General features: G+C 28.9%; 1 protein-coding gene across 1 annotated transcript in view; it reads right to left on the reverse strand.

The window, feature by feature from the left end:
- Positions 1–15,575: 15,575 nt before the first annotated feature.
- The window catches only part of LOC117909208 (putative disease resistance protein At5g05400), a 34,251-nt gene continuing 26,020 nt past the window's right edge, over positions 15,576–23,806 (reverse strand). Inside the window, exons 4-7 of the mRNA XM_034823149.1 lie at positions 22,908–22,972; positions 16,536–19,533; positions 16,155–16,201; positions 15,576–15,832 (exon numbers count right to left, since the gene is read on the reverse strand). Of these exons, the coding sequence (XP_034679040.1) occupies positions 15,793–15,832; positions 16,155–16,201; positions 16,536–19,533; positions 22,908–22,972 (3,150 nt within the window). The 3' untranslated portion in view covers positions 15,576–15,792. The remainder of the gene's footprint in view (positions 15,833–16,154; positions 16,202–16,535; positions 19,534–22,907; positions 22,973–23,806) is intronic.

Here is a 23,806-nt window from a genome sequence, read left to right on the forward strand (position 1 = left end):
AAAGTTTGGAAATGAGGTGTGAAGTTCAATTATGCAATTACGAGACTATTAGCCTAATTCATATTTCAAATGATTATGAGCATATATTTAAGTAGAAATAAGAGAAAGAGATTGAGATTGATGATACTTTGGTTTTTGTTATTAAAGCAAAATTTTCTAACAAAAATCCTAAGCCTTTTCTTCAAAAATAAAACCTCACACAAAGGATTGATTTTAACTATTTTTGTTATGTATGGTTTAAACTTTTGAATTATTTTTTGATAAGTTGATTGCATAAATAATATATATATATATATAAAATAAAAGTTATTAATTAGGAATATTTTTATAACCGTTCTAATTGGTGAGGGTAAAAATTAAAGTCCAAGGAGAGAGCCACCCTGAATTAATCAAAAGTATGGAAAATAGTACATTTTGACTCCTCTATATATGGTTTCCAGCAAAGTTTATTTAACATTATTGCCAAGAAAAATCCACCCTTTGACCATCACAATAGCATGGTATTATTTTCTTATATTCCAAACACCCCAGCGGAGAAGAAAAAAGTTCAAGAAGATTATGAAAATTTACCATTTAAGAATAGCCATGAAAAGGAGGTAAGGAAAATAAAATAGTAACCTTCAGAGCTTAAAAATCCACCAATTTGCTTAATGGTCTAAAGATGAATTTTTAAATTATTTCTCCAATTTGCCCTTTAGGTGTGTCAACATGAAATCATATTTTTAAAGCTTTTAAAATGATAAAATCTTCATAAATTATTTTTAAAATTATATTTTAACAAATCAGATAAATTATAAAAATTATCCTTATATTTTTAGGGACTAATGTGAAAATGTAGGGATAATTTTATAATTTATTATAATATATTATCATTATTTATTTAATATTAAAATAAAATAATAATTTACTTTACCAGCCTATAATAAATAAATAAAAATATTTACACGAAAAATAAAAGTAATAATACAAAAATAAACAAATTTTTAGATAATGTTTGTCCTTTTATAATCATTTTTTAAAATATGTATAATTAAAAAAGATGCGAGGGTATTTTAGACATTTAAGCGAAAACCAACACATTAAAAAGTATTTGAGAGCGCGCATGAGTCGATAAGTGAGGGTGACGTATTCATGACACGTGGCAGATAGAGAAAGAGAGAGAGCGACACTTTCTAATCGTTTGGTGGGGTTCTACGGTGAAGACCCTGGGGCCAATGACAGGGGAGCAACGTAGGTGTCAAGGTCCGGCACACGTCTGAATATAGAGGGCCTCACACCACATGATGTGAAGTTCTCCACTGCCTCCCCCTCACGTGCCCCTGACCGTGACACAAATACGATGGCCAAAGCCCATTGATGAAAAAGAAAGGTTCTTATGAGGCAGCAGGTCACGAATGGCCTTCATGGCACAAGCTCATTCTTGAAATCTTGAACCTTGGGCTTTGTTTTTGGGTCATAGTGGGCTTAGCCCAATAGGCCTGGAATAATTGGGAAATTGGGTTCGGTATCATCTGTTTAGATCTGATCTTAGAAATTTTTAGCCCAAGCCCAATCCTGGCCTCTCGAATCTTGGGCTTTAATTTTAGGTCTATGTAAGCTTAGCCCAACAGACCTTGATAATTGGGCCAGTTAGCATCTCTTTAGTTCAGATCTTAGACATTTTGAGAGCCCAAGCCCAATCTTGGCCGTTTTTCAGCTCTATGCAGGCTTAGCCCAAAATCATAAATTTTATGTTCACATGCTTTTAAGGCTGCAACCGAGATGTGGATGGGTTAGAAGTAAATGAAAGCTCAATCCTACCTTACTTTAAGACCTAGGTTGGACATTTTTATCAATAAAAGTATTTATTTATTTATGCGATAAATATATATAAAATAAAGATAATGTAATGTCATATGGTGAACAAAAATGTTTTAGAATAAGTATCCAAGTGGATATGCTTCCTATTTTTCGTTTGTAAAATTAAAAAATAGTAGTAACTTTAATATAAAATACAAGAAATCTCAAAGGCTCATACCGAAAAAGTAATGGTTTTAAAAATTTATTTAAAAAAAATTATATCAAAAGATTTTGTTATATGAAATTTAATTTTTTTTTAAGAATATATAAGGTAAATTTATATTTTTTATATAAGATGTTTTACTTTTTATATAAAATTTATTATTATTATTATTTATTTTAAAATAAAAAAATAAATAAAGTATCTAAACGAAACATTGTTATATTCAACATTGTTTAGTTACATTCAATGAAAAAATGTATGCATAATTTGATTTTTTTTTATTTATTCATTTTTACGATTGGACCAAAATTATATGCTATTTTATTGTTTTATGTATAGTTACACATTTATAATATTTTATATTTAAATTCAAAAATCATAGAATATGCAAAGAAATGACTTTAATCTAATAGCATTTGTAAAATTAGAAACATTAGAAATAACAAAGGATGCAACAATTATAATTATGAAAAGAAGATGTTATTGATTTATATTTTAATTTTTATTGTTCCATAAAAGTCAGATTTACTAACATTTTATTACAAATGAAGTTTGATGTCTACTGTAATTTCCTTTTTATTATCAATTTTCCATTAGCCTCATTTATATCATATTACTCATCATAAAAATTAGATCTTCCTATAACATTTTTGGTACATGCTTAATTTTTTTTTTTTTTAAATACCATGCCACAATTGATTTTTCTTTTAGTTTAATTAAAAGTGATTTTCTTAAAAGTTGCAATCACAGCTCATACGGACTAGGATAAAAGTTGATATATAGTGAAATATATAGCTACCAAATTATTAAAATGCTAAAAAAGAATGTTAAAATATGTCATTTATGCAAGGTTTCTCTAGAATCGCATAAATGTAGTTTAATCTTTCTAATTCTAATAAAATGATTCATTTAGGTCGTGACTTGAATATTAAGACAATCATAAACTCATATATCATATGATACCATAAAAATACTGACATTACAAGCATAACATAACAATGAGTCATCTTAAATAATATTTTAAAAGAAATACAATATTATAATTAGACATGAGATTAAAAAAAAAAAAAAAAGTTTGAAACTTTTAGTGTCTTGCAAATTGTTCATAAAATGAACAATATGCATATACAAATGCATTTTGATGTTATGTTGCCCAATCAAGAATCTTCTTAATTGATTTCACATCGTCTTAGTCATCATTTACATAGTATGAAAACACCTATCCAAAAGATAAAAATTGTGTTAAAACAAATATATAGGAACTCTATATGCATTCACAACAAAATAATAAAATAAAGATAATAAAATGTATCAATATACTAGTTCAAGCAATTTAATATATAGAAAATTATATTGATATAATCATACATGTATTAAATGTTTGGATCAATGTCATATAAGAGATTTTTTCCATAGTGTGGTTTAATCCTTATGTCATATAAAATAAAAACTAATAAAATGAAAATAAATAATCACATCAATATAAGCATCTTAAAACAATGTCAATATTTATAATAATTTTCAAGGTAGAGCCACTTACACATCTTCAGAAATATCTTGTACATCATTTATGAAAGCAGATAGTATCGGCCACTGCATTAAACCAGAAACAACAAAGAAGTTTTAGATAATGTTAACTTGATTGAACAAATATCTTCATGAAGCTACCATTGATTTCAAATTCCATTAATTAGTACCTCTATGAATGTATTTCATATATAAAATTTATTTTATAGAGAATTATTAAACACATCTATATAAAATATTTTTACCTAAATCTCTTTAAAAATTTAATTTTGTAAATGGAATAAATTTAAAGAAGTATAAATTGACAATATTTAAAAACAATAGCGATTAAATGTATTTTCACCAAATTAATCTTAGGTGTTATCGGAGAAATTAATCCATTATATAAAATGATACTAACCGAATAAGGATGCGTGTCCCTTTCAAACGTAGTAAAGGGTTCAAATATAGATTTGGCATGAGGTGTGTTCCATTCCAACCCATCCCACCACTCTTTTTGTCCTCTGATTTGTTTGAGGGGCGGTGTTGAAGCTCGTCTTTCTCCACTACCATCGTTTATTTGCACAGAAAGAGGAAGCCTTCTAAGCTCTGGGCAATTCCATACTGTAAGTTGTTGTAGAGAATCACAAGTCATTGTTCCCTTCCATATGCTCTTCAATTTTGGTAGATCTTCCAACATCAAACTCTGTAAGTTGGGGAAACAGAGGATGAGATTATGCCTTTGATTAATGACTTCTTCTTCTTCTTCTTCTTCTACCTCTGCTGCTACTATTGGATCCTCCATTTGTCTGCAATTTTCGACATGAATGCTTTGAAGGTTTTTGAGGTGGTACTTCACTAACTCAGGCGTGAACAAGTGCTTGAGATTGTCACAGTTACTCACGTACAAGTTCTTGAGACTGGAACAACGTACAATATCTATTGATCTCAATTTGAAGAGAACCCTTAAGCTTTGCAATTCCTCAAGAAACAACCAGTTTAATGAGGCAATGCAGTCCTCTACCGACCACAAGTATTCTATCCCCTTGCAGCTTGATATCCAACATGCTTTTAAATCTGTCGCCATCTTGAGGGATTGAGAAACGTCCAATAAGCCAGTGGGAAGATGGCATTCTTTTATGTGGAAAAACTAGACATTGGTAGGGAGCACAAGCCGGTAGTCATCATTGTCTTTTCCTCCTTCCAGATTACATGACTTCACTATTACTTCTTTACAAAATTCATTTTTTTCTTTTAGAAATTCTTTCAATCCATTTAATCCAACACGATAGTGAGTAAGTCTTCGATAGTGTTCTGTTCTCATGTAGCTATTGAAATTGTGTAGACTGGAAAACTTGACTTCAAGGATCTCCAACTTTCTCAACCCACTCAGCTCCTCCACTCCTACATCCATAAGTCTCTGATCATCAAGTCTTAGACACTGCAGTTGAACAAGATTGGAAAAAAGATTGGAAAGACGATTGGAAAGACAATTGGAATAGAAGGAATTTGAGGACCAATTGAAATGTTTAAGGTGGACCAATTTCTCTATACCATCAGGTATTGTTTGCATGTCATTGCTACCGAGATTCAACTCTCTCAATTCTTCAAGCTTTGCCAATGAACCTACCCGATTTAAAAATGGACAATGACAAAGAATTAGAGCTCGAAGTTTCACTTTGTCATAAATAGAATCTGGTAGGAATGCAATGTCTGTGTATGACAGGTCTAGAACTCTAAGGGCCAGCATGTGCACAAAGAAGGAATTTGGAAGACCTTTAACTAGAGTAGGCCGAGGTAAATAAGGACGCATGTCATTTTGAAGAAACAGGGTGGAAAGCTTAGGCCAGTTTGGTACAAACATCAAAGTTGAAAGTCCGCCACTTCGCATTAATGAAACTCTTTCTACATTATTATTTGACCACTCTATCTCGCTTGGGAGATCTTCCAGATTTCTTAGGATTTTCACCATGAATCGAGAATTCTTTGTTGTTATGTTGATAGCCATGTCCCTGATCACATCATGCATCTTTACATATTTTCCATTCTCACATCTTTCCAACAAACACACATTTTCAAGTTTGTCCAATATAGCATGCCCTCTATCACGCTCTGCTTGCCAGCTTCCCATTTCTTCTACCAGCCCCTCAGCAATCCAATATCTGATCAAAGACACCCTATGGATCATAGAATCTTCAGGAAACAATGCACAATAGAGCAGACATTCTTGAAGTTTTTCATCATTCAAGCGATTGTAGCTGAATTCCAATATTTTAAATACATCATTTTCCCTGTCAATTGTGTGCCCTTTAACATGTTCCCTCAACTCATTCAATGCATTCCTCCATCCAGCAATGCTATACACAACACTCATACTTCTAGCTGTAGTGACAATGGCAAGAGGCAAACCGCTACATTCCTTGATAATATCCTGGGCTATTTCTTCTTCTTTTTTACTCAGTGCATTGTACCGCCCAAGTGTTTTGTTGAAAAGCTCCCATGCTTCTTCCTCATAAAGAGGCTCCACTTTGATGATTTCTTTGCACCCCATTTTTAGGCATACTTCCCTTGATCTTGTGGTTATGATCAGTTTTCCTCCATCAACTCCAATTGGAATTCCAACCTCCCGTGGTGGATAAACCTCCCATACATCATCAAATATAAGAACAAATTTCTTTTCTTTCTACAGTGCTTCAAATAATAAAGCAGATCTTAACCTTTCATCTTCTTCTTTTGATAAATCTAAATCTATTTTCTTGGCAATGACATCTTGTAACTTGCGAATGCTTGAATCTTTTGATACAGTCACCCAATAGACAAGACCGAAAGTATTTTTTTTTTCCAAAAGGAGATCGTGAATTTGAGTGACAATGGTTGTTTTGCCGATCCCCCCCATTCCCCAAACTCCAATGCTTTGGATTTCACCTTTCTCTAAGCATGTCCAAATCTTCTCCAAATTTCTTTTGGTTGTAGTTTCACCTATTAGTTGTGTTGTTGACAATGCCCTTCCTTCGTCTCGACGTACATCAATCAAAATCCCTTCAGGAAATCTACCGCGTTCAAGTAGCTCATCTACTTTTTCTATATGCTCTTCAGACTGCCTTAGAAACCCCAATCTTGAGAAACATCTTCCCTTCCCAACTTCTTGCTCCATCATTTCCACATCATCTTTCATATTTTGCACTTCTTTCAACCAATTTTCAACTTCTTTTTTTTCTTTCTTTCGTTGATATTGTGCATTTTGTAATTCAATATTGACATCTTGTTCACGACTCTTCAATCTTTCCATTTTCTCTTGGAGAGTTCTGCAATTCTTATCAAGAATTTTGTGATAGTTGAAGCACTTAGAAATGGAGGACCACATATCCTTCAATAGCCCAATGCTTGTTAGTACTGCTTCCACGTACTCCATAGTAAAAGACAACCTTATTATAAAAAACTATGTCATCAATACTTTGATTAACACGAGCAAATCTAGTAAGTCACACACCACAAATCTCTAATAAATTTACCTTTTAAGAGTAAGAAGGAACAAATCATTAAAAAAGTTAAACCTCAACAACAAAATTATTATCTTCTTAGGTTTATGGAAAAACTCAACATCTTCTTAGATTTATGAATAGTCATTTTGACTGAATGAACTTATAGTCCATGTGTGCTCACCAATGTAAGTGTCTTCTTAGGTCTCACTATCTATCTATTCATCTATACCCCTCTATCTTTATATATATATATATATATATATGTTTAGAAAAGAATATTATATAGTAAATGATAGGTTGTATTTGTGGGCTATAGTAGAGGGTAAATATAGTTAAGAGGGAGTTTGGAAAAAAGGAAGGAGTAAGTTTATTATATGGAACTTACCTAACAAGGGTCTGTTTGAATGTTCAGCTACAATTTTCAACTCACCCTACTGGTGGCTCTTAAGGTATCTAGTTCAATTATGCAACTCATAATTCTACAATCAATCAAATGAAATGAATAGACAAAAGACATATCATAGTAAAATTAATGCATTCTAAATAATAGAAATATATATATATATATATATATATATATATATATATATATATATATATATATCATATGCATTCAAAATGATAACTTTAAATCCATCATAATCATATAACATATTCTTTACTTTCTAAAGGTTAATTAAGCCAAGTAGAAAGCATAGAAAACAGGTTAAACAACTTTGGATTGGCTAAGCAACCAAAATACTAAAACACAATGGAAAGTAACAACTTTTGAGCCTATCAGATTTTGATCACCTTATAAAACTACCACTAAGATATAATAGTTTTTAAGCTTTTTCTTTCTTTCAATTGATTAAATTGCCTTAAATTCTTATTTGATATATAATTCTTTTGAAAAAGAATGCTATATGGTATAGAATAAGCAACTTTTGTAGGCTATACTAGAGGGTGAGAGCAGTTGTGTAAAAGTTTGGAAATGAGGTGTGAAGTTCAATTATACAATTACAAGACTGTTAGCCTAATTCATATTTCAAAAATTCAATCAAATGATTATGAGCATATAAAAATATGCCATAACTATAAACATTGCATTCTAAAGACACTTAAATGGATATAAAATTCTTGCAGAATATCTTGTATTAACAAAAATTAGCCTAACAAAGAGCCTATATATTATATGATGTCATGTGAGAATAAGACAAGTTCTTTTAGATTAAACAAAATGATTTGTTTTTTAAGATAATAAAATATCATTTAATTATCCGGATTATATTTTTTTAACTATTTTTAAAAATATAAAAATATCGAGAAATTGAAGGCAATCCAAATATTATCATGACAACTCCAAGGGAAGAGTCATGCCCTCCAAAGACACAATTCACAGTTAAGAAGGTGAGGAGAAGTGAAAAAGTACATGGTTGTTTTTAAAATATAGAACTTCTTTAAGTTTTTAAAGATGTTGGAATTGTTTAAAGAATTTTTAAGATTTTCAAAGTTTGTTCAAAATGCTAAGATTTTCGAAACTTCAAGTTTCAAGTTTTAATCTTCAAGGTTCAAATTTGTTAAAAACTTCTATTATAGATTAAGTCGTTAAAGTTTTTAATCAACAATCTCGAAAAAACTTAGAAATTCAAATACCACAAAATTTTTTTCATTTAAAATTAAGCTCTCTAAGCCTCAGTCATATCTTTCAAACGAATCTAAGTCTTAATAAGATAGATTTAAACATTCAAATGATAACTAAAGACCAGGCTAATACCAAATAAGTATTCAAATCATTAATACTCTTATTAAATCAAGAATCAAACCCGAATCTAAACCTAATGCTAAAGTTAAGACTTTGAGGTTGTTTTGTAAAACAACTTAATTACTTAATAATTTAATTTAAATCATAAATAGATTAAGTCATATTTAATAAAATAATTCAATACCATAACTTAAAGTGAAAAATAATTTCAAATATTAAGTTAAAATAGTTTACTTATTTTTAATGGGTATTTGGTAAATCCAACTTAATGATTCAATATCACTTAATAACTTAATTTAAGTTATTAAATAAATTAAGTTTGTTTTGCAAAATAACTTTATATATTAACTATTCTTAATCTCAAAACATTTTTACCCCATTTACCTATGTTTAGTGAAAATATATTTTACAATTATGACTATATCCACAATTCATCTTTCATTGTATAAATTATTTTAGTTATATATCATGTTTCTAAAATACTTTAAATATAAATGTTTAACAAATAAACTAATTATTTAAGATTGGTGAAAATATAAATATTTGTTAAAATTAATAAAGGTAAATATATTAATTTGATAATTTAGAATAAAATTCAAGTTAACTTACCAAATAACTTTAATATTTAAAATAAAAAATGAGTAATAAGTTTTAAGCCAATAACTTAAGAAAAAATTAATTTAAACTCAACTTAAGCTATCAACTAATAAGTTTTACCAAACATCCTCTTAATTTCAAATCTCTTTTGCCTCATGTGCCGATGTTTTGTGAGATATTATACAATTATAGACCAAAAATTAAATAAAATTATTATCTATAATCGGAAAAAAAAAAAAAATGGGGGTTAGATTAATTTATAAAATGAAAACAAATAATAATCACCTCCTCCCATGGTTGTGTTTGATTCTTGCAGAATCCAGCAACTATGCCACCAGGCCCACCACTGGGCCCGTCCTATCTGCCCTTGAACCAATTTTTTAATCCAAGTCTTCATTTTAATATTTTAGACTATGTTTCATTTTTCATTCTTACAAATTATTAAAAAAAAAATGTTTAAAAACGATTTTTTTTTCTTTTTAAGTTTAGTATCATGGAAAAATAAGAAACAAAATTTTTCAATATATAACAAAATAAGGAGAAAATTTTTAAAAACTTTTTTCGTTTCACTGTATTTTTTATTTTCATTTTCTTTCGTTTTTTTTATTTTATATTTTTCTACTCCATTTTTTTTCCCACACACCAAATATAATAATCTGGTTTTTGGTTTTGTGGAGTTCTATATATTTTTAATACACGGTTCATGGATTTCAAATGACTTCTATTTAATGAAATTTTTTTATAATAAAAATGAAATAAATTGAACGTTATTTAATGGAAGTTTTCTTTCATAATTTTTTGTATATTGAGACTTAATTTTTTTTTAAAAAAAAATCTTCAATGCAAAATGTCTCTCCCAATTTTGTCCCTCCTAACTTTATTAAAATAAAAAAAAATCCAAAATCCAAATTACTTCTATTTTTGCTTTTATTCAACTACAAATAAGAGAAAGAGATTGGGATTGATGATATTTTGGTTTTTGTTATTATAGCAAATTTTTCTACCAAAAATCCTAGGCATTTTCTTCAAAAATAAAAAATAAAAATATAAGACCTCACACAAAGGATGACTTTAACTATTTTTGTCATGTATGGTTTAAACTTTTGAATTATTTTTTGATAAGTTGATTGCATAAATAATTATATAAAATAAAAGTTATTAATTAAGGATATTTTTATAACCGTTCTAATTGGTGAAGGGAAAAAATTTAAAAATGAAAAATGATATTTATAGTCTATTCCAAATAGGTAGATATGTGCGAAAGAGTTGAGGGTACTTAATAGAGTTAAAATTTTTGTATTAAATGGGAAATACCAATAGAATGAAGATTGTCCTTGTATAGATATAAAGAATAAAAAATATAAGATATTTCTCGTCTCTAGAACAATTATTTCTCATCCGTAAAAATAAAAATAATTTGACCAAACCATATTAAAAGTCTGTGTATTTTTATAGGTGTAATTTATTTATTTTAATATATTTATGTTATTGTACTAAACTCATGATGCTAAAGTTTCCAATATCCCAACATAATTCTTAATAGCATTCAATGATTCTAAAGGTTAAACCCAATTATAATCATAAAATATAATTTAAACAACTTGGAATGAGAAAATTAAGCAAAAAAATAAAATTGAAATATAAATAAAAATAAAATCTGACCTTGTTCTAATGTTCTGATGGAAGGAAAGAAGATTAGGGCAAAGGGTTGAAGGAGATGAATTATCTGTGTGCTGCAATATTAAACAACAAGTGGTGAAAATCACATAATCCCCTTTGGAATGAAGTGTGTAGCTTCAAAATACATGGGCACATGCTTCAAACCGGAAAATGAAAGCTTTGTTAGATGAATTCAAAGTAAAACTGACCTTGTTCTTAGATGAAAATCAGAGGGATAGAAACTTGATGCCAAAGAGATGAACTAAGTCTCAATGACTACAATATTGAAGGATATGTTGTATGCAAGAGGAGACCTTCCAAGTAAAAAGTCATCATCCAGGGAATCATTCAATTGCATTATTGGTGAAGTGCTTATAATGTAAAGACTATACTTTTTCAAAAGGTGGGGGCTAAGATAAGAAATAACGGAGAAGTGGGGAAAAGGTGGGAGACAAGACAAGAAATAAAGGTGAAGTGAGAAATCAAATCATCCTACTGCTTTTGGAATAAAAAAAGAATATTCTAAGAGTAGAAATATTAGAAAAAAAGAAGATTGTAGAAAAAATTTATTTATTTATATTATTTATTATTTAAATATTCTCCAAAAATGAAATCAAACGTTTTATATGATTAGAAAAGAATCCTTAAATAAAAAATAAAAAAATATTTGAGTCCTAAAAATAAATGCACATAAGAAAGAAACCTAAGAGGCTTCATAGAAGACCACCTTTGGTAGTGGGAAAATAAGAAATTTGACCCAAGAAGATAATGATATGATTGAGGAAAGAAAAAAAGATGTGGGGTTAGGCTGTCCCTTCATTTCTTCCTCTATGACTTTCTTCTCTTTTTCCTCTTCTTTTCCCTTTTTATTTATTTATTTTATTTTATTTTTTAATATGGTGTGAACTGTGAACTTCACTGCTGGGCCCATTGATGAAAAAAGGTTCTTGGGGGGCAGTTGGTCATGCCTAATCTTGGCCTCTAAAACCTTGGGCTTTGTTTTTGGGTCTATGTAGTAGTAGCCCAACAGGCCTGGAACGATTTAGTAATTGGGCTGGGTAGCACATCTTTGGTTCGGATCTTAGAATTTTTGAGAGAGAGGGACCGGAAAATAAATGGATAAGAAAAATTAAAAGGAAAAAAAAATGTTTAAAAATAAGTTTAAACTTTAAACCAAATAAATTATGCGTCCACATGCTTTTAAGGCTGCAACTCGAATGAGTTGGCCGGGTTGGAAGTCAATCAAAGCTCAATCCCACCTCACTTTAGGTTGGACATTTTTATTAATAAAAATATATATTTTTATTTCATATATTAAATATATAAAAATAAAAATAACTTTCATATGATTTAAGCGTAACAAAAGGTTTATATATTACATGATGTCACATGAGACTAAGACAAATGCTTTTTTACATTAAACAAAACAATTTCTTTGTTAAATAATAAAATATCATTTAATTATCATAATTATATTTTTTGATAAATAATTAAATTGCCTTAAATTCTTATTTGATAAATAATTCTTTTAAAAAGAATGCCATAAAGCATAGAATAAGTAACTTTTGTAGGTTCTAATGGAGGGTGAGAGCAATTGTGTAAAAGTTTGGAAATGAGGTGCGAAGTTCAATTATGCAATTATGAGACTATTAGCCTAATTCATATTTCAAATAATCAATCAAATGATTATGAGCATATATTTAAGTAGAAATAAGAGAAAGAGATTGAGATTGATGACACTTTGGTTTTTGTTATTAAAGCAAAATTTTCTAACAAAAATCCTAAGCCTTTTCTTCAAAAATAAAAAATGAAAAAATAAAACCTCACACAAAGGATTGATTTTAACTATTTTTGTTATGTATGGTTTAAACTTTTGAATTATTTTTTGATAAGTTGATTGCATAAATAATATATATATATAAAATAAAAGTTATTAATTAGGAATTATTTTATAACCGTTCTAATTGGTGAGGGTAAAAATTAAAGTCCAAGCACAGAGCCACCCTGAATTAATCAAAAGTATGGAAAATAGTACATTTTGACTCCTCTATATATGGTTTCCAGCAAAGTTTATTTAACATTATTGCCAAGAAAAATCCACCCTTTGACCATCACAATAGCATGGTATTATTTTTTTATATTCCAAACACCCCAGCGGAGAAGAAAAAATTCAAGAAGATTATGAAAATTTACCATTTAAGAATAGCCATGAAAAGGAGGTAAGGAAAATAAAATAGTAACCTTCAAAGCTTAAAAATCCACCAATTTGCTTAATGGCATAAAGATGAATTTTTAAATTATTTATCCAATTTGCCCTTTAGGTGTGTCAACATGAAAGCATATTTTTAAAGCTTTTAAAATGATAAAATCTTCATAAATTATTTTTAAAATTATATTTTAACACATCAGATAAATTATAAAAATTATCCTTATATTTTTAGGGACTAATGTGAAAATGTAGGGATAATTTTATAATTTATTATAATATATTATTATTATTTATTTATTTAATATTAAAATAAAATAATAATTTACTTTACCAGCCTATAATAAATAAATAAAAATATTTACACGTAAAATAAAAGTAATAATACAAAAATAAACAAATTTTTAGATAATGTTTGTCCTTTTATAATCATTTTTTAAAATATGTATAATTAAAAAAGATGGGAGGGTAGTTTAAACATTTAAGCGAAAACCAACACATGAAAAAGCAACTCATTAAAAAGGTATCTGAGAGCGCGCATGAGTCGATGAGTGAGGGTGACGTATTCATAACACGTGGCAGATAGAGAGAGCGACACTTTGTAATCGTTTGGTGGGGGTCTACGGTGAAAACCTTGGGGCCAATGACAGGGGAGCAGCAACGAAGGTGTCAAGCTTCGACACACGTGTGAATGTAGAGGGCCTCACACCACATGATGTGTGAAGTTCTCTGCTGCCTCCCCCTCACGTGCCCTTGACCGTGACACAAATGCGATGGGCCAAGCCCATGATGAAAAAGAAAGGCTCTTGTGGGGCAACAGGTCACGAATGGCCCTCATGACACAAGCCCATTCTTGAAATCTAGAACCTTGGGCTTTGTTTTTGGGTCATTGTGGGCTTAGCCCAATAGGCCTGGAATAATTGGGAAATTGGGTTAGGTGTCATCTGTTTAGATCTGATCTTAGAAATTTTGAGCCCAAGCCCAATCCTGGCATCTCGAATCTTGGGCTTTAATTTTAGTTCTATGTAAGCTTAGCCCAACAGACCTTGGTAATTGGGCAAGTTAGGATCTCTTTAATTCAAATCTTAGAAATTTTGAGAGCCCAAGCCCAATCTTGGCCGTTTTCAGCTCAATGCAGGCTTAGCCTAAAATCATAAATTTTATGTTCACATGCTTTTAAGGCTGCAACCGAGATGTGGACATGTTAGAAGTCAATCAAAGCTCAATCCTACCTTACTTTAAGACCTAGGTTGGACATTTTTATCAATAAAAGTATTATTTATTTATTTCTGCGATAAATATATAAAATAAAGATAATGTAATGTCATATGGTGAACAGAAATGTTTTAGAATAAGTATCAAAGTGGATATGCTTCCTATTTTCCGTTTTTGATATTAAAAAATAATAGTAACTTTAAAATAAAATACAAGAAATCTCAATGGCTCATATAGAAAAAGTAATGGTTTTAAAAATTTATTAAAAAAAATTAAAGTATCAAGAGATTTTGCTATATGAAATTTAAAATTTTTTAAGGATATATAAGGTAAATTTATATTTTTTATATAAGATATTTTACTTTTTATATAAAATTTATTATTATTATTTATTTTAAAATAAAAAAATAAATAAAGTATCTAAACGAAACATTGTTATATTCAACATTGTTTAGTTACATTCAATGAAAAAATGTATGCATAATTTGATATTTTTTTTTTTCATTTTTACGATTGGGCCAAAATTATATGCTATTTTATTGTTTTATGTATAGTTACACATTTATAATATTTTATATTTAAATTCAAAAATCATAGAATATGCAAAGAAATGACTTTAATCTAATAGCATTTGTAAAATTAGAAACATTAGAAATAACAAAGGATGCAACAATTATAATTATGAAAAAAGATGTTATTGATTTATATTTTAATTTTTATTGTTCCATAAAAGTCAGATTTACTAACATTTTATTACAAATGAAGTTTGATGTCTATTGTAATTTCCTTTTTATTATCAATTTTCCATTAGCCTCATTTATATCATATTACTCATCATAAAAATTAGATCTTCCTATAACATTTTTGGTACATGCTTAATTTTTTTTTTTTTTAAATACCATGCCACAATTGATTTTTCTTTTAGTTTAATTAAAAGTGATTTTCTTAAAAGTTGCAATCACAGCTCATACGGACTAGGATAAAAGTTGATATATAGTGAAATATATAGCTACCAAATTATTAAAATGCTAAAAAAGAATGTTAAAATATGTCATTTATGTAAGGTTTCTCTAGAATCGCATAAATGTAGTTTGATCTTTCTAATTCTAATAAAATGATTCATTTAGGTCGTGGCTTGAATATTAAGACAATCATACACTCATATATCATATGATACCATAAAAATACTGACATTACAAGCATAACATAACAATGAGTCATCTTAAATAATATCTTCAAATAAATACAACATTATAATTAGACATGAGATTAAAAAAAAAAGTTTGAAACTTTTAGTGTCTTGCAAATTAAAAGGATCAATATGCATATACAAATGCATTTTGATGTCATGTTGCCCAATCAAGAATCTTCCGAATTGATTTCACATCGTCTCAGCATCAAAATTCCTATTCAAAAAACACCTATCCAAAAAATAAAAATTGTGTTAAAACAAATATATAGGAACTCTATATGCATTCTCAACAAAATAATAAAATAAAGATAATAAAATGTATCAATATACTAGTTCAAGCAATTTAATATATAGAAAATTATATTGATATAATCATACATGTATTAAATGTTTGGATCAATGTCATTGTAAGAGATTTTTTCCATAGTGTGGTTTAATCCTTATGTCATATAAAATAAAAACTAATAAAATGAAAATAAATAATCACATCAATATAAGCATCTTAAAACAATGTCAATATTTATAATAATTTTCAAGGTAGAGCCACTTACACATCTTCAAAAATATCTTGTACATCAATCATGAAATCAGATATTATCTGCATTGAACCAGAAACAACAAAGAAGTTTTAGATCATGTTAACTTGATTGAACAAATATCTTCATGAAGCTACCATTGATTTCAAATTCCATTAATTAGTACCTCTATGAATGTATTTCATATATAAAATTTATTTTTTTGAGAATTATTAAATATATTTATATAAAATATTTTTACCTAAATCTCTTTAAAAATTTAATTTTGTAAATGGAATAAATTTAAAGAAGTACAAATTGACAATATTTAAAAACAATAGCGATTAAATGTATTTTCACCAAATTAATCTTAGGTGTTATCGGAGAAATTAATCCATTATATAAAATGATACTAACCGAATAATAATCCGTGTCGCTTTCAAACGTAGTAAGGGGTTCAAATATAGATTTGGCATGAGGTGTGTTCCATTCCAACCCATCCCACCACTCTTTTTGTCCTCTGATTTGTTTGAGGGGCGGTGTTGAAGCTCGTCTTTCTCCACTACCATCGTTTATTTGCACAGAAAGAGGAAGCCTTCTAAGCTTTGGGCAATTGAATACTGTAAGTTGTTGTAGAGAATCACAAGTCATTGTTCCCTTCCATATGCTCTTCAATTTTGGTAGATCTTCCAACATCAAACTCTGTAAGTTGGGGAAACAGAGGATGAGATTATGCCTTTGATTAATGACTTCTTCTTCTTCTTCTTCTTCTTCTTCTTCTTCTACCTCTGCTGCTACTATTAGATCCTCCATTTGTCTGCAATTGCCGACATGAATGCTTTGAAGGTTTTTGAGGTGGTACTTCACTAACTCAGGCGTGAACAAGTGCTTGAGATTGTGACAGTAACTCACGTACAAGCTCTTGAGACTGGAACAACGTACAATATCGATTGGTCTCAATTTGAAGAGAACCCTTAAGCTTGGCAATTTATCAAGCCACAATGTGTTTAATGAGGCAATGCAGTCCTCTACCCACCACAAGTATTCTATCCCCTTGCATCTTGATATCAAACATGCTTTTAAATCCGTCGCCATCTTGAGGGATTGAGAAACGTCCAATAAGCCAGTGGGAAGATGGCATTGTTTTATCTGGAAAAACTGGACATTGGTAGGGAGCACAAGATGGTAGTCATCATTGTCTTTTCCTCCTTCCAGATTAAATTGCTCCACTGTTACTGCTTTACAAATTCCAGTTTCTCCTGATAGAAAATATCCGAATCCATTTAATCCAACATGATAGTGAGTAAGTCTTCCGTAGTGTTCTGTCATCATGTAGCTATTGAAATTGTGTAGACTGGAAAACTTGACTTCAAGGATCTCCAACTTTCTCAACCCACTCAGCTCCTCCACTCCTACATCCGGAAGTCTTGAATCATCAAGTCTTAGACACTGCAGTTGAACAAGATAGGAAAAAAGATTGGAAAGAGGATTGGAAAGAGGATTGGAATAGAAAGAATCTGAGGACCAATTGAAATGTTTAAGGTGGACCAATTTCTCTATACCATCAGGTATTGTTTCCATTTGACTATCACTGATATTCAACTCTCTCAATTCTTTAAGCTTTGCCAATGAACCTACCCGCTTTAATTTTGGACAATTACAAAGAATTAGAGCTCGAAGTTTCACTTTGTCATAAATAGAATTTGGTAGGAATGCAATGTTTGTGTCTGACAGGTTTAGAACTCTAAGGCCCAGCATGTGCACAAAGGAGGAATTTGGAAGACCTCTATCTAGAGTATGCCGAGATGAATAAGAAAGCATGTTATTTTGAAGAAACAGGGTGGAAAGCTTAGGCCAGTTTGGTACAAACATCAAAGTTGAAAGGACGCCACTTCCCATTAATGAAGCTCTTTCTACATTATTATTTGACCACTCTATATCGCTTGGGAGATCTTCCAGATTTCTTCCGATTTGCACCATGAATCGAGAATTCTTTTTCGATATGTTGATAGCCATGTCCCTAATCACATCATGCATCTTTACATATTTTCCATTGTCACATCTTTCCAACAAACACACATTTTCAAGTTTGTCCAATATAGCATGCCCTCTATCACGCTCTGCTTGCCAACTTCCCATTTCTTCTACCAACACCTCAGCAATCCAGTATCCGATCAAAGACACTCTTCTAATCTTATAATCTTCAGGAAACAATGCACAGTACAATAAACATTCTTGAAGTTTTTCATTATTCAAGCGATTGTAGCTGAATTCCAATATTTTAAATACATCATTTTCCATGTCGATTGTGTGCCCTTCAACATGTTCCCTCAACTCATTCAATGCATTCCTCCATCCAGCAATGCTATACTCAACACTCATACTTCTAGCTGTAGTGACAATGGCAAGAGGCAAACCGCCACATTCCTTGATAATATCCTTGGCTATTTCTTCTTCGTTTTGACTCAGTGCATTGTACCGCTCAAGTGTTTTGTTGAAAAGCTCCCATGCTTCTACCTCAGAAAGTGGTTCCATTTTGATAATTTCTTTGCATCCCATTCTTAGGCACACATCCCTTGATCTGCTGGTTATGATTAGTTTTCCTCCATCAACTCCAATTGGAATTCCAACCGCCCGTGGGACATAAACTTCCCATACGTCATCTAATAGAAGAACAAATTTCTTTTTCTTCTGCAATGCTTCTGATAATAAAGCAGCTCTTATCTTTTCATCTTCCTCTTTTGAGAAATCTAAATTTATTTTTCCAGCAATAGCATCCTGCAACCTACGAATGCTGGAGTCTTTTGATACAGTCACCCAATAGACATGACCGAAAGTGTCCCTATTTTCCAAGAGCAAATCGTGAATATGAGTAACGACAGTTGTTTTGCCAATCCCTCCCATTCCCCAAACTCCAATGCTTTGGATTTCACCTTTCTCTAAGCATGTCCAAATGTTCTCCAAATTTCTTTTGTATGTAGTTTCACCTATTAGCTGTGCTGTTAACAATGCATTTCCTTCATCTTGATGTACATCAATTAAAATCCCATTAGGAAAATTCCCCGACTCAAACATCTCATCTACCTTTTTCATATTCGCTTCAAATTGGCTTAGGAAACTGAATCTTGAAAAATATCTTCTCTCTCCAGCTTCTTGTTCTATCTGTTGTGCATCGTCTTTTACAACTTGCACTTCCATCAACCAATTTTCAACTTCTCTCTTTGCCTTCTTTCGACGGTTGTTCTGTGCATTTTCTAACACAGTATTGATATCTTCTTCTCGACACTCGAGTCTTCTCCTTTTCTCTCTTAGAGTTGTGAGATTCTCATTAAGAATTTTGTGGTAGTTGAAGTAATTAGAAATGGATGACCACATATCTTTCAATAGCTCCACATACTCCATTGCAAAATACAACCTGATTATATTAAATTAATGTACCATAAATATTTAAATTAACAACATATATCATTAAAAAAAACCTCAACAATAAAAGTAACAACTTTTGAGCCATATAAAACTACCACTCAGATATAATAGTCTTTAAGCTTTTTCTTTCTTTCAATTGATTAAATTGCCTTAAATTCTTATTTGATATATAATTCTTTTGAAAAAGAATGCTATATGGTATAGAATAAGCAACTTTTGTAGGCTATACCAGAGGGTGAGAGCAGTTCTATAAAAGTTTGGAAATGAGGTGTGAAGTTCAATTGTGCAATTACAAGACTCTTAGCCTAATTCATACTTCAAAAATTCAATCAAATGATTATGAGCATATACAGATATGCCATAACTACAAATATTGCATTCTAAAGACACTTAAATGGATATAAAATTCTTGAAGAATATCTTGTATTAAAAAAAATTAGCACAACTAAAAGCCTATATATTACATAATGTCACGTGAGAATAAGACAAGTTCTTTTTAGATTAAACAAAATGATTTTTTTTTAGATAATAAAATATCATTTAATTATCTGGATATTATTTTTTTAGCTATTTTTAAAAATATAAAAATTTTGAGAAATTAAAGGCAATCCAAATATTATCATGGCAACTCCCAGGAAAGAGGCAAGCCCTCCAAGGACACAATTCAAAGTTAAGAAGGTGAGGAAAAGTGAAAAAGTGTATGGTTTGTTTTTAAAATATAAACCTTCTTTAAGTTTTTAAAGATGTTGGAATTGTTCAAAGAATTTTTAAGATTTTCAAAGTTTGTTCAAAATGTTAAGATTTTCGAAACTTCAAGTTTCAAGTTTTAACCTTCAAGGTTCTAATTTGTAAAAAAACTTTTATTATAGATTAAGTCATTAAAATTTTTAATCAACAATCTCGAAAAAACTTAGAAATTCAAATACCACAAAGTTTTTTTCATTTAAAATTAAGCTCTCTAAGCCTCAATCACATCTTTCAAACGAATCCAAGTCTTAATAAGATAGATTCAAACATTCAAGTGATGACTCGAGACTAGGCTAATACCAAATAAGTCTTCAAATCATTAATACTCTTATTAAATCAAGAGTCAGGCCTGAATCTAAACCTAATGCTAAAGTTAAGACTTAGAAGTCGTTTGGTAAAACAACTTAATTACTTAATAATTTAGTTTAAATCATTAATAGATTAAGTCATATTTGATAAAATAATTTAATACCAGAACATGAAGTGAAAAATAATTTCAAATATTAAGTTAAAATAGTTTACTTATTTTTAATGGGTATTTGATAAATCAACTTAATGTTTTAATATTACTTAATAACTTAATTTAGGTTATTAAATAAATTAAGTATGTTTGGTAAAATAAATTAATACCACAATTTAAAGTAAAAAATAATTTTATATATTAACTATTCTTAATCTCAAAACTTTTTTTACCTCATTTACCTATGTTTAGTGAAAATATATTTTACGACTATGACTATATTCACAACTCATCTTTTATAGTATATATTTTTGTAGTTATATCTTGTTTCTAAAATACTTTAAATATGAATGTTAAAGAAATAAACTTATTATGTAAGATTTGTGAAAATATAAATATTAATTAAAATTAATAAAGGTAAATATGATAATTTGATTATTTAGAATAAAATTCAAGTTAACTCTACCAAACAACTCTAATATTTAACATAAAAAATAAGTAATAAGTTTTAAGTTAATAACTTAAGAAAAATTTAACTTAAAGTCAATTTGATTTAAATCATCAATATTTAAGAAGTTTTACCAAACATTTTCTTAATCTTAAACCTCCTTTGCTGTCCGTGTTTAGTGAGAGTATTATACAATTATAGATTAGAAATTAAATAAAATTATTATCTATAATTGAAAAAAAAATATATGGGGGTCAGATTAATTTATAAAATGAAAACAAATAATAATCACCTTCCCCATGGTTGTGTGTGATTCTTGCATAATCCAGCAACTATGCCACCAGGCCCACCACTATGCGCACTACTGCCCAGTCCTATGTGCCCTTGATCCAATTTTTTAATCTAAGTCTTCATTTTAATATTTTTAGACTATGTTTCATTTTTCATTCTTACAAATTATTTAAAAAAAACAGAAAAATGTTTTAAAACGATTTTATTTTATTTTATTATTATTATTTTTTTTTTTGTAAAGTTTAGGTATCATGGAAAAATATAAGAAAAAAATAATAAGAAACATAATTTTTCTATATATAACAAAATAAGGAAATTTTTTTTATTTTTTTTCTTTCATTATATTTTTTATTTCCATTTTCTTTCTTTCTTTATATTTTTCTATTTTTTTTTTCTGGTTTTGGTTTTTGTGGAGTTCCATATATTTATTTTTAATACATGGTTTTTGGAATATATCATTTCTATTTGAAGTTCAAATGACTTCTATTTAATTAAATTTTTTATAATAAAATCAAATAAATTGAACATTATTTAATGGAATTTTTCTTTCATAATGTTTTGTATATTGAGACTTAATTTTTGAAAAATTTTCTTCAATGCAAAATATCTCTCCTTTTTTTTTTCCTCCCAACTTTATTCAAACAAAAAAAAAAATCAAAATTCCAAATTACTTCTATTTTTGCTTTTACTTAAGTACAAATAAGAGAAAGAGATTGCAAAAGTTAGTTTTTGTTATTAAAGCAAAATTTTATACCAAAAATCCTAAGCATTTTTTCAAAAATTAAAAAAATAAAAAAATAAAACCTCATACAAATAATTGATTTTAACTATTTTTTTATGTATGGTTAAAAATTTTGAATTATTTTTTGATAAGTTGATTGCATAAATAATTATATAAAATAAAAGTTATTAATTAAGAATATTTTTATAATTGTTCTAATTGGTGAAGGGAAAAATTTTGAAAATGAAAAATGAAAAATGATATTTATAGTCTATTCCAAATAGGTAGATATGTGAGAAAGAGTCGAGGATACTTAATAGAGTTAAAACTTTGTATTAAATGTGAAATACCAATAGAATGAAGATTGTCCTTGTATAGATATAAAGAATAAAAAATATAAGATATTTCTCGTCTCTAGAACAATTATTTCTCATCCGTAAAAATAAAAATAATTTGACCAAACCTTATTAAAAGTCTGTGTATTTTTATAGGTGTAATTTATTTATTTTAGTATATTTATGTTATTGTACTAAACTCATAATGTTGAAGTTTCCAATATCCCAACATAATTCTTAATAGCATTCAATGATTCTAAAGGTTAAACCTAATTATAATCATAAAATATAATTTAAACAACTTAGAATAAGAAAATTAAGCAAAAAATAAAATTGAAATATAAATAAAAATAAATCTGACCTTGTTCTGATGGAAGGAAACAAGATTAGGGCAAATGGTTGAAGGAGATGAATTATCCGTGTGCTGCAATATTAAACAAGAAGTTATGCACATGTAAATAAAGGGGAAAATCACATAATCTCCTTTGGAATGAAGTGTGTAGCTTCAAAGTACATGGGTACATGCTTCAAACCGAAAATGAAAGCTTTCTTAGATGAATTCGAAGTAAAATTGACCTTGTTCTTAGATGAATATCAGAGGGATAGAAACCTAATGCCAAAGAGATGAACTAATTCTCAATGACTACAATATTGAAAGATATGTTGTGTGTAAGAGGAGACCTTCCAAGTAAAAAGTCATCATCGAGGGAATCATTCAATTGCATTATTGATGAAATGCTTATAATGTAAATATTAAACTTTTTCAAAAGATGGGACTTGCTTTATTAGTAAAAATATCATTACAAAATAAAGAAGTATTAACTTTTTTGAAAATGTGGGGGATAAGATAAGAAATAATAGAGAAGTGGAGAAAAGGTAGGTGACAAGACAAGAAATAAAGGTAAAGTGAGAAATCATCCTACTGGTTTTGGAATAAAAAAAGAATATAAATATTTTGTATGTATATTCATTTGATTTTAAGACCTATAGAAAATAAAATGCTTATAATAGGAATCCATATTTAACTGAGAGATCTCTTCAAAGTTCTAATTTACTGGTGAACTTATCTAATACAGGTTTTAGGCTGTATTGGTTATTGTTTTCTGGATTTCTATTATTATTATTTTGTTTTTGAATTTCTAAATATTTTTTAAAGTATTCTCTCTGAAGTTCTTTATCAAGAATATTTTCTATGATTTCTATGAGAAAGTTTGACTTACTAGATATCATATTAACCTATTTGATTTGACAAAGGCAATT

The sequence above is a fragment of the Vitis riparia genome, chromosome 19 (assembly GCF_004353265.1).
Source record: "Vitis riparia cultivar Riparia Gloire de Montpellier isolate 1030 chromosome 19, EGFV_Vit.rip_1.0, whole genome shotgun sequence".
NCBI classification, from domain to species: domain Eukaryota; kingdom Viridiplantae; phylum Streptophyta; class Magnoliopsida; order Vitales; family Vitaceae; genus Vitis; species Vitis riparia.